The 11,878-nt window shown below is 50.2% G+C and overlaps 2 protein-coding genes across 2 annotated transcripts; one reads left to right on the top strand and one right to left on the bottom strand.

Annotated features, from left to right (window-relative positions):
- The first annotated feature begins 526 nt into the window (after window positions 1-526).
- Window positions 527-3,515, top strand: Cops6 (COP9 signalosome subunit 6). Its single transcript, XM_057763454.1, has 10 exons — window positions 527-632; window positions 840-962; window positions 1,154-1,285; window positions 1,638-1,726; window positions 1,820-1,882; window positions 2,251-2,298; window positions 2,631-2,745; window positions 2,824-2,916; window positions 3,012-3,112; window positions 3,245-3,515. Exons 1-10 carry the CDS (start codon window positions 569-571, stop codon window positions 3,383-3,385), a joined length of 969 nt encoding a protein of 322 aa, XP_057619437.1. The 5' UTR covers window positions 527-568; the 3' UTR covers window positions 3,386-3,515.
- A 753-nt stretch (window positions 3,516-4,268) lies between these two features.
- Window positions 4,269-11,838, bottom strand: Mcm7 (minichromosome maintenance complex component 7). Its single transcript, XM_057763450.1, has 15 exons — window positions 11,685-11,838; window positions 10,324-10,403; window positions 9,507-9,671; window positions 9,297-9,421; window positions 9,044-9,224; window positions 8,645-8,782; window positions 8,190-8,339; window positions 7,893-8,007; window positions 7,676-7,807; window positions 7,358-7,441; window positions 6,856-7,249; window positions 6,496-6,579; window positions 5,670-5,838; window positions 4,802-4,911; window positions 4,269-4,621 (listed from the first exon to the last, which is right to left on the bottom strand). The coding sequence occupies exons 1-15, from the start codon at window positions 11,713-11,715 to the stop codon at window positions 4,420-4,422; spliced, it is 2,160 nt and encodes a 719-aa protein (XP_057619433.1). The 5' UTR covers window positions 11,716-11,838; the 3' UTR covers window positions 4,269-4,419.
- Between the last annotated feature and the right edge of the window lie 40 nt (window positions 11,839-11,878).

Genomic DNA, 11,878 nt, shown 5'->3' with positions numbered 1-11,878 from the left:
GGCAGCTGGGATATACAGGGAGATCTTTTTCTCAACAAACAAGCGACCAAATGCCTGCATACAGATTATATGCAACGCGAAAACTTTTAGTATCTTGAATAAATTGTCTTCCCCATTCTCTTAACAGCCTTGTTTTCTTTTGGTTGCAATTTTCTCTGTCTCCAGTATGTAAAATACATCTCTGAACCCTGGAAACTAACAGCCCTACTCTCCAGTGACTTCTGGCTGACCCATGGCTTAGTGATTCAGAATCTCTGGGCTTTGAGCATGAAATACCAGGGCTTGTTGTGCACACCTGTAATCACAGCACTTGGGAGGGATGACAGGAGGATCAAAGTTTGAAAGTTCAAAGTCATCCTCCGACACACAATACAGAGTTGAAGGTCACGGTGGGTTACGTGAGAACCAGTAACAGCAACAGAAACACAGTACAACACACATCCAGGGCTATCAAGTACTGGCAGACGCCCCGCCCTTCAGCAGTGTCAAGCACATACTGAGCATGCGCTGCTCGCCTACAGAAGCCGGGAAGGAAGGGGGCGGGCCGTGGCTGGCGGGCGCGGGGAAAATGGCGGCGGCGGCGGCGGCGAACGGGAGCGGAGGCAGTAGCGGCATGGAGGTGGATGCAGCAGGTAACCGGCTGTGCGGAGCGACATCTGGAGTCGTCTTTGCGGAGTATCTTTAGTACTTCTTAAACCCGGGAGAAGCGACATCTCTCCCAGGATAACTTGCGGGCAGGATGGACGGCCCGGCTCTGCAGGTCCCCTACTCCCATGTCTAGGAGAGAATGTGTGGGCCTGAGCTTTTCACCCGCTATGTTTTCCTTTCACCCTTAACAGTCCCCAGCGTGATGGCCTCCGGAGTGACTGGGAGTGTTTCTGTCGCTCTTCATCCCCTTGTCATCCTCAACATCTCGGACCACTGGATCCGCATGCGCTCCCAGGAGGGGCGGCCTGTGCAGGGTGAGTGTTGCGTGTAAGTTTCAAACCCTCCTCTTGGAGACCTCCTCCAATCACTTTTCCTCTGCCTCGCCTTTCTTCCAAATTAGTTTCCCCAATCATTGATTCACACTGACCTCAGAGCCTCGGGTTATTAGGAGAGGTTTGGAATGCCTGTCCCTCACCAATTTTCCGTGTGCTTCTCTCCCTCCCAGTGATTGGGGCTTTGATCGGGAAGCAGGAGGGGCGAAATATCGAAGTGATGAACTCCTTTGAGCTGCTGTCCCACACCGTGGAAGAGAAGATTATCATTGACAAGGAATATTATTACACCAAGGAGGAGCAGTGTGAGAGGGGAATAGAAGTGGGTGGGAAAGAGAAGTGGGAAGATTTTTTGTTTGTTTATTTGGTTGTTTGGTTTGGTTTGAAGATAAGAGGGCAGGGGATGTAGGACAGTGGGTAGAGTGCTTGCCCTAAACATGCAGGAAGCCCAGAGTTCAGTCCTCAAGTACCATATAAACCAGGAGATAGAGACAGGAGGATCAGAAGTGAAATATAACCTTCAGTAACTAAAGGATGAGTGATGGCAGACTAGAAAGGTGTAGTTACTCTAAACTGAGCCAAAAGAAATACATCAGGTCAACCAAACTAAGGAAGAGCGATTTAAAGAAATATTGTTTACTCTGGCCCCTTCTCCAGTTAAACAGGTGTTCAAGGAGCTGGAGTTTCTGGGTTGGTATACCACAGGGGGGCCGCCTGACCCCTCCGACATCCACGTCCATAAGCAGGTATACAGGCTCAAGTGTGTACATGTTGGGGAAGAGGACAGAAGATGAGGGGAAGAAAAGTGGACTCTTTCTGGGTTTTGTCTTTTCTTCCAGGTATGCGAGATAATTGAGAGTCCCCTGTTTCTGAAGTTGAACCCCATGACCAAGCACACAGACGTGAGTATTGCAGACTCCAAGTCCCTTTTGTCTTGATCAGCTACCACTGTGCCTGGTTTTTCTCCTCATGCTCTGCTCTGGTTTACTCTGTGACATCATCTGTGTTAGCGAATGCTTCGGTTGCATTTCTATGCTGCTAGTTACCCATCAGTTGTAGGACTTAGTCTCTTAAGGGCCATATTCATATGTAATGTGGGTAAAATCGACTCCAGTAGGTTCTGGGGAAATCAGAGAGAAAATGTGAGCCAAGCATTGTGACACACTTATAATCCATCTTACCTCAGGAAGTTGAGGCCAGCGTGGCACATGTGTAAGTTCAAGTGCATTTGCTCTTAGTAAGAGTTGTTCTGTCTCCATCTGTTTTACAGCTTCCTGTCAGCGTTTTTGAGTCCGTCATTGATATAATCAATGGAGAGGTAATACCCACCCTGTAATGTTCAAATCCTATTTCCTGCATGTCATACACATGTGTGCAGTCACAGGACAACCCTGGATGTCCGTCCCAGCTTTGCCTTGTTTGCCAGGCTGGTTGTCATGTGAGCTCCTGGGAATTCTGTCTCCACTTCCCATCTTGCTGTAGGAGTGCTGGGAGTCCAGACACATGCTATCACATCTAGCTTAGTGTGGGTTCTGTGGCTCTAAACACACATCTCAGATTTGTGCAGCAAGTGCTCTACCCGCTAAGCCATCTGCCCAGTCCCATTTCCCAATTCTCACTCTCCCTATGTGGGAATCCTTTACTCTGCAGGCCACAATGCTGTTTGCCGAGCTCACTTACACGCTGGCCACTGAGGAAGCTGAACGTATCGGTGTAGACCATGTGGCCCGGATGACAGCAACAGGCAGTGGGGAGAACTCCACGGGTAAGGGAGGTGGGGTCTTTGGAAGCGTGGGGAGGTTGTGGTCGCGTACCTTCTTTCATTTGCCCCATTCCCCTGCAGTGGCCGAACACCTGATAGCTCAGCATAGCGCCATCAAGATGCTGCACAGCCGCGTGAAGCTCATTTTAGAATATGTCAAGGCCTCTGAAGCAGGTAGGACAGGTGCCTCTCTGTCGCTTTTAACCATTTTCCCTCCCTCCTGGAGAAGTGACAGCATCCACATCAGTGCAGCCTCATTGTACCCTTAGGAGAGGTTCCCTTCAACCATGAGATCCTGCGGGAGGCCTATGCCCTATGCCACTGTCTTCCGGTTCTCAGCACAGACAAGTTCAAGACAGACTTTTATGATGTGAGTGTTAATACCTGTGATGGGGTGGTGGGGTTCACAGCATCACTCTTACAGGCAGGAGGTGAAACTCAGTTGTCCTTGGCCCTAATGTGAGGGATCCCTGGGGAACTGGTTCTTTCTGTTCCCTCCCAGCAATGCAATGACGTGGGGCTCATGGCCTACCTCGGCACCATCACCAAAACGTGCAACACAATGAACCAGTTTGTGAACAAGTTCAACGTCCTCTACGACCGACAAGGCATCGGCAGGCGAATGCGGGGACTGTTTTTCTGATGAGGGTTCTGGAAGGGATGATGTACAGGGCTCAGATAACTGTTCACTGGGACTGGGCACTACATTCCCCTTAGAGAAACTGTCATTAATAAAAGAGCAGCCCCTTAGCAGCCCTTCCATGGCTTTGTCCTACCAGTACCACCCTGGTTTTTCACCTTGGAATTCTCAAGGCAGCCTTGCTCAGAGGCGAAATCCAATCATCCGCACTTACCCACCTTTTAAGGATTTGAGGTAACCCCTTGTCTAGGTAGGCAGAATGTGGTAGGACTGCCTGTTTCCAGTTCTGTGATAAATCAACTTAAATAGGCCAACCCACAGAAATGAGAAATGACTGCATTCTCAAGCTAGAAAGGGGAGGGATACCAAACCCATCTTTGTAATTATGGATAATGCAAATCCTTGGTCCCGTGGACACCGGAAAGTAGCAAGGGGCAATGATTTCTTTGCATCTCGGCTTTAACATTTCAACCCAGCTATGAGTTGTCCACTTTAGTCATTTCTTGTGCCAGGTGCTACTTTTTATGTTCTCCTTCACCTGCCATTCCACCACCCTGAGTTAGGCAGGGATTCAAAACATTTCAAGAGGACTGGAGATGGCTCAGAGGCTAAAAGTACTGATTGCTTTTCCAGAGGTCCTGAGTTCAATTCCCAGCAACCACATTTCAAGAAAGGAGTGGGCAGTGGGCCCCTGGACCTCATCCTGACATATAGATAGGGGAAGAGAGATCCAAGAGCTCCACAGGCTCCATTTAGCCCCAGTTATTGACTGGGGATATGGCAGGGCAGCATAGAAACTTGCCTTGGTAGAATAGAATATGCTCAGAAGGATCTTAGCTCGTTCCTCAATCAAGCTATCTTAACAGAACAGAGGCCCAAACATAATCAAAACACTTTATTAACAAACACAATTAAAAAGTGCAGCATGGGGAAATGGGATCTTCCCCTCTGGGGCATCAAGCACACACTCCTGGGGTGGTGGGTGGGCAGCAAGGCCCTAAAAGCTGGCCATCGAAGGTGAGCCTCAAAGGTAGCCATCAGACAAAAGTGATCCTTGTCCGAGAAGTATTGACTTGCCAGACATTTAGCTCCTCATATTCATCCAGAGCTGCCTGGAATTGGGCTGGTGTGAAACCACGTGATATGCAACGCTGCTCAGCCTCAGAAAACCGGACACTTCGTCCCCCTGAGACCAATTCACGGACGGTGGCAAATATCACATCTGCTGGCCTCTGAGTCCTGAAACATGAACGGGAAAAAAAAAATCAGGGTACAGGGCTGAGCAAACAGAATAGCAATTAGCATCAAACTCTGAGGTCAAATTTTTGAGCTTATGAGTGCAGAAGCCACAAAGCCAGTGACCAGCTCACTATCAATAAAGTCAAGCGGCCCAGTTTCATTCTACATTAAGACACGCACCTAGCTGTTTGTCCCTTTTCACCCAGAAGGGAGTCCTTTGACATCTCCATCAACCTTATGGCTTCATTTACATCTTCCTTTTCCACGATGTCTACCATTCGGAGGCGAGCCTAAGGGGGGAAGGCAGGGAAAAGATTGGGATAGGAGGGGAGGAAAGGGAATAAAAGTCAAGAATCTTCCTTGCTCCAGCTTCAAGATTGGGCAAGCTATGTTTGCCTACTAAAAACAAAAATGGGGACTCCTCCCTGCCCCCCCACATCTGCAGTGTTGGGCCGGCACTGTCAGACCGAGACAAGTGCAATGCCCAGGGCAGCTTCCAGCAATTGCCCAAGTCTCCGCCTCTCAACACTGGCCAGTCCCGGTGGGTGTTCAGCTGTCCTGTGAGGGAGACCAAACCCTTCTGAACTCCACTAGGTTCCCCATCATGACAAATGGAGCCTGGGGAGCTCAGCTAGGGTCACTGTCAGAGAGGTTGTGTCTTGGGGGCTCGGGAAGTGCTAGCTCAGCAGTAGGTCAGGTAATTACACTACCTGCACGAACAGCACTTTGGAGCCCCCATGACTAAGATCCAAGAGGGACGGACAGAATGGAGATTTCTAAGACCGTATCTAGGACATCAGGAATTCAACAAGTCCTTCTGCCCCTCTTGGATTTAAGTAGCAAGCAGCCTTTCCCTCCATGGGTGCTGTATGTGCCCTGCTGGAGCAGCAAGTACCCACAGTGCGGTAGCACAGAGAGGACCACTATCTGCACTGTCAGCACTTTAGCCCCAGCAGGGCTGGTGGGAGGGAGCAGGCAGCCTGAGGGCCATTAAGGTGAGGTGGCAGGCAAGGGTCAGCCTTCCAGATGATAGGGACACAGCACTTACCAGAGCAGTAGAAAGTCGGAGAATGGCCAGCAGGGTCCGGGCAGAAGTATAGGTGGCATCCTTACTGGCCCGGGCCTCTCGCCTCATCTCCACATATGCTGCTGTGATGTAGTCAGCCAGAGATTCAGGCACCGTGGGCTGCCTCTCGCGACACATGGCTATATAGCGTCTGTGGGAAAGCAGAACACAGGTATGCTTTATAGATTCTCTACTTAATATTCTGTGCAGGAAGTGGACAGCTATTTGCTTGGGCATCACTGAGGGACTTCTCCAAACAGGGCTACAATTGCTTAAGCAACTTCCAGCTTTTCAGGAAAATGACATTTGCAAAAGCAATAGAAAACCACCTGTATTGGTTCTGAACTTGTCACAAAGGAGAAAAACTTCAGAGACCCGGTGGGGGGGAAAAAACAAACCCGAAGATCACTGAGATACTCAGGACCTCTGGAAGAGCAGCCAGTAGGCCCTAAGGTCTATTTTTTTTTTGGGGGGGGGGGCGGCGCCCCACCCCCACGGTATAGCTCTGGCTCTTAGAACTCACTCTGTAGACCAGGGCCTTGAACTCGGAAATTTGCCTGCCTCTCCCTCCCAAGTGTGGGATTAAGAGCATGCGCCACCACTGCCCAGCAAATAGTTCTTTTATGTATAGGGAGGGGTAATTTTTGGAGACATTCCCTAAAAGATCTCAGAAGATCCTCCTATCTCCATGGTAGCTAGGATTATAGTCCTGCTGCTCCATCACCCCAAACCAGAAAAAACTTCTGATGATGCCCTGCCTTGTGTGGCTAGGTTACAAAGTGAGACCTGGATTCACTCCCCACCCTACCTCATAAGCTTCATGTCCAAAGGCTCAAACTGGGCAGGGGGCTGCCGGCTGTGCTGGTGAACATAGGTGATATGCTGCGCCAACCTGGAGAGAACAGGCAACATTCTTAAGAGCTACTACACACCCTGAGGTTCTGGCTCAGGATCCCTTCTTAGCCCCACCTCTTCACCACAGCACGGCAGAGATAGGCCTCCAAGGAGACCCTCAATCTCAGCCCCAGCCTTCCATCTCCCTAGGAACTGTGACAAGAAATAGTGGCTGATGTGTCCATGCAAACAAGTTGAGCAGCTTTGGGATTTTACTTTCCTCCCCCAAAACCACTAAAATGGGCTGTTTCTATGGGTATTGTACTTCATTCACCGGAGGTCATTGTCTCGGTCAGGCCGGTCCTGAATCAGCCAGAGAAGGTCGAATCGGGAAAGCAGAGCAGCAGGAAGCTGTATGTTCTGCTCCAAGCTCCGCCGGGGGTTGTATCGTCCATAGGCAGGATTGGCAGCAGCCAGGATAGAGCATCGGGCATTGAGTGTGGTGAGAATCCCTGCCTTGGCAATGGAGATAGTCTGCTGCTCCATGACCTCATGGATGGCTGTGCGGTCAGCTTCGGCCATTTTGTCAAACTCATCAATGCAGCACACACCTTGGTCAGCCAGCACCAGGGCACCACCCTCTAAGGTGAGTTCCCCACTCACAGAGTCTCTCAGCACAGCTGCTGTGAGCCCCACCCCAGAAGAGCCCCGGCCTGTTGTGTACTGGCCTGCAAAGAGAAACAGTAGACCATTAAAGGAAGGAACCACTTTCCCAGGCCTTCCAGAGGCCTCAGTGTTTCAAATAAACACTAAGCCCCATTCCTGCCCATACTCACTTCGGGGAGCAAGACGATCAATATAAGATAGGAGCTGAGATTTGGCCACACCAGGATCTCCCATAAGGCAGATGTGGATGTTTCCTGGAAAATGGGAAGGAAGCCTAAGTGACATGCTCAACCCAAGCTGCCTACCTGGTTCCCCTCCTAAACCCCAAACTATTTCTTCTAAGACACAGACAACCATGATGAAGCCAAATCATCCATTCTTTACAGAACACTTAGTCATGTGATTCCTTTTACCTCTTTATAGAACACTTGGTCATGTGATCCCCTTTCACACTTCCAAACAATCCCAAGTCTCTCCCTTGTCCTTACCCCTGATCTTCATGCCTTGAGGAGACTGGTCTACCCCACCCACTAGGAGCAGCAACAGCGCTTTCTTCACATCTTCATGCCCATAGATCTCTGGAGCAATAGAAGCAGCCAGCTTTTCATAGAAATCCTCCTCTGCAAAAAGTTAAGCCACAGCGTTTACCTCAGGACAAAAGCTAGGTTAAGTCTCAACTCTCACCTTGACCTTGCAGCCTCTCACCTGCAATTTGCTTTAGTTCCTCCCTGCTCAGCTCTCCGGCCCCAGCTGCATCATCCTCACTCTTTGTCATCTTCACAATCCGGTGGGCTTCCAGAAAGGTCTCTGACAGTAAACCCTGGGCAGAAGAATGGCAGCATGGGAAAGGCTTCTCTTTAAACTGTCATCAGCAGAACCCCTAAGAATTTTTTTACCAACCACAAGTTCCACCTTATAGGTTTTACTTTTTGAAGGGTGTGAAGAGAGTAAGTGGGTGAATGAGGCGGAAAGGGAACAACTTCCTCATTTCAAAACTCTCACCTGTGCCATCTGTTGGAACCCTGTACGCAAGATTGGCAAGAAGATACCAGTGACACTGACATGGTCCCCGGGCTGGGCAATCCTTGTGTTTTCTCCTTGTAAAACCACTGTGATGCTACGAGGTATGTTTCCCACAGGAACTTGATCACTCTAGGAGATCCGGGGACAGAAACATGAGACCAGGAGAAAGAGAGGCAGACAAGGACCATTTTATGGTAAGACTCAGCTAGTCCAACCTAGAAGACTTCAGGAGGGAAGCTGAGCTCTTACTTTCCTCCCAGCTCAACCTGAAAATTTCAATTAAATCATTTCTTGACTTCCTGCCTAAAAGCAAGAGTACAAACTTCTAGTTAAACTTTATTCCCACTATAGATGACTTTTCCTCCCCAGCTCTTCACTTATCTTTCTTCCTGCCACTTATATCTGACTGCAGGGTTCACATCCCCCAAACTCACATGTTCTTGAATCTTCATTTCCTGGAATTTAACAAATTTGGAACCACGAGTCTGCAGGTATAGCCGCCCTCCTGAGCGGTTGGTTTGGCACTCCTGGCTGGGACACATGATCAAAGGCATGAAAGTGGGAGACTGGATCTAGACATGAGAAAGGAAATAGGAAACCAAAAACCCCTTACTATCACCATAGGAATCATTTCTGCTCTGTAATGAGACATTCTGAAGGCACAAGAACCCCTTGAAATATTCTGAGTTAAACAAAAACACTGACCAGAGAGATCAGACCACTACCAAAGAATTCAAGAATGAACACCACAACACTTTTTACAATAGTCAGAGAGAAAGTGACCGATACAATGAACCCAGACAGTATTTTCCTATTCCCTACTATATACATACCGGTTGATAAGTCTCTGCCCCACACTGATCACAAGTGTATGTGGCCACCACCATCCGGGGCTTGACTTCAGAGACACGAGTGACGATCCCACGCACAGTTACCAATTTCCCCACAGAATCAGCCCGTACTTCCCGGATCACTCGAGGCTTGCTGCTACTTGGGCCTTGGAAATACAACTCGCTAAGAGAAGGAAACATTTGTCAGCAAGGTCCTGGAGAACAAGTCCCTGGCCTTACCCACAAAGACACTCACAATCTACGCATGAGTTCAGAAGGATATTGGTTTTGAGGGTTCCGGACTGCTCCAGGGTCTCTGCTCCGCTGCTCCATCATCAGCCGGTGCTCAATGTACACATCCAGGACATCTTTACTCACCACCTGAAGAAAGGGAACGTGAGAGGCAGGAGAGAAAAGAAGAGTACAGGGGAAACCAGGCAGGAGAGCTCAGAAGCCAGCAACCCACCTCCTTCTCCTTGTACTCAGGCAGAAGCTCTTGCACAACATCAGCAAACAGCTTTGAGTAGCGCTTGGCATTCTCGCAAATAGAGTCGACCAACTCAGGGTCGTCTTCAGCTACGTCATCCAGGTCCACGTATAATGCCACTTGTTCCCGATGAGCCAGATGAACCTGAGCAAGGAAAAAACAGCAATCTTTAGGGTCAGGTTTTACCTCACCCACAAAAGTTCATCTAAGTCACTGGCCACCCCCCAGAGAGGAAAGAAACACAGTAGAGATACTTTTCAGCTCTGAAAAGAACTTCCTTACTACTAAAAACATTTTTGTTTTTATGAATGTGGCGTCATACCCACGTATGAGGCAAGTACTCTGCTAAACTAGCTACTTGGTCTAGCAGGGTGGTGTGCCTGTAACCCCAGGACTTGGGATGCACAAGACAGGAGAATCAGGAGTTCAAAGCTAGTCCAGGCCACACAAACAGTATCTCTAAAACCCAATAGCTAGGAATGGAAGAGATGGCTCAACAGGTTAGGTACTTGCCAACCAGCCTGAAGAACTGAGTTTGATCCCAGAACCTACATGGTGGGAAAATGGACCTCCACAAACTGTCCGTTAAACCTCCACGCTTGCTATGGCATGTCCATGTAATTCCACACACATCCAAATAAATATAACACCCACACCTAAATAAAAGTAAAAATCTTTCTACAAAACAACCAAACTCAAGCCATTCTCCAATAGCCATACTTGCTGTACACGGTAGGCCACCCCTGTAAGTTCTCACATTCCACCCCAACTCCCCATAACCAACCCTGGGACTTACCAACTGGGTCCCATACTTGAACTGCTTCTTTCCAAGTTCATCGTCATAATAAAACTCTTGCAAGAACTTCTTAACTTTTTCTGTAAACAAACGTTAGAATCAAAAATAAGTCTTCAGGGACAGTGAGTTGTAAAGATCACTGCTACCAACTCTCATGATCCAGAGTTCAATCCCCGAGGCCCACCCACAGTTAGAAGAGAACAGACTCCCGCTGCTGTCCAACACACACGTGCGCTCGCACACACAATAATGTACCAACTATTTCAGACACAATCTTTCTTTTGGGTTCTTCACATTCTTAACGCAAAACTAAGAACCCGGTTTCATTTAAGATGGGACCTGTAAACTCATCAGTTAAATGAGCATTCAAAACAAGCCTACCTAGTTCTCCCCCAAGTAGGGAGAACAAATCTGCTCTTTCCCGGGTCAGAAGATAGGTCCCCGGGCAGTTACAAGAGTCTTACTCCAACCTTCCCCCTAGAGATTTTTCGCTCACTGCCTTACTTAGTAATCTGTTTCTTTAATTCTCTCAGCTCGCACACAATCGACTCTCAAGACTCGGCTCTCTTCCATCAGGACAACTCTTTTTCTTCTGCTCCCGCCAGGACGTCCGCCTCTAGGCCTCCTCGGCACCCCACACCCCGCTCCCGCCACTGCTTCCGCTCTTAGTAAACAAAGAAGCACATGGGCCCGGATTCCAGCCGCCTCACAGCCCAGGATTCCTCCGCTCGAGGCGGGTGGCCGCACGGCGATTGGCCAGCACGCCAAAGGGCCACTCGAGTCCACTTCACTGCCATCTCTCGCCGCCGGGCGCTCAGCCTCAGAACCCCAGGCACGCCCCTACCCACGGCAGCTATCGCTGAGGCCACCGCGCGGAAGGACACTGTTTACACACGACACTCCCTCCGACGGAGCAGCGCCACTTCCGCCCGCCTCTACTTCCGCTTGGAGGGCGGCCTGAAACAACCAATCCCGGCGCGTAGCGGCCTGGCAAGCCCCGCCCCCGAACCCCGGCGCGTCTCGAGTGGGCGCGGGAATTCTCTAGCGCCCCAAAGCGCAAAGGCAGGCCCGGTTTCCCGGGGCCTCAGGCCACGTACGGAAGGTTCCACGTCAACCAGTGTCTCCCTGGAGCGCCCCTCCTCTCCGCGGCCTCCGCTGGGTCCTCCCCGTCACACCACCACATCACCTTCTCCAAGCAGGATTGCTCCCGTCCTGATGCCCCCTACACTTGTCCCAGGCGCGGTCCGCCTGTCCCCAGAGTCACAGACCCCAGCTGCCCGCAAGACCCCAGCACCTCTCAACAGGTGCAGGTAGAGAAGTTTCCCTCGAAGAACGCCGCTCCCCGTCCTAGAGCATCTCACCTTTCTCGATCGCGTAGTCCTTAAGCGCCATCGCTGCCGAGGACCGTGCGACAGGAGCGGGCGAGCTGAGAACTCTCACTCCGGGGAAGCAGAGACCGAGCGCGCGGCGGGATGTAGCCCGACCAACCGAAATTGGCGCGAAACGTCGTCACTCACGTGACCCATGCCGCTGCGCACCGGCCAATCAGAGGGGT

This window comes from Chionomys nivalis, chromosome 3, assembly GCF_950005125.1.
Source record: "Chionomys nivalis chromosome 3, mChiNiv1.1, whole genome shotgun sequence".
Classification (NCBI taxonomy): domain Eukaryota; kingdom Metazoa; phylum Chordata; class Mammalia; order Rodentia; family Cricetidae; genus Chionomys; species Chionomys nivalis.
The sequence above is the reverse complement of the archived record's forward strand: the minus strand, read 5'-3'. Positions and strand labels throughout refer to the sequence as shown.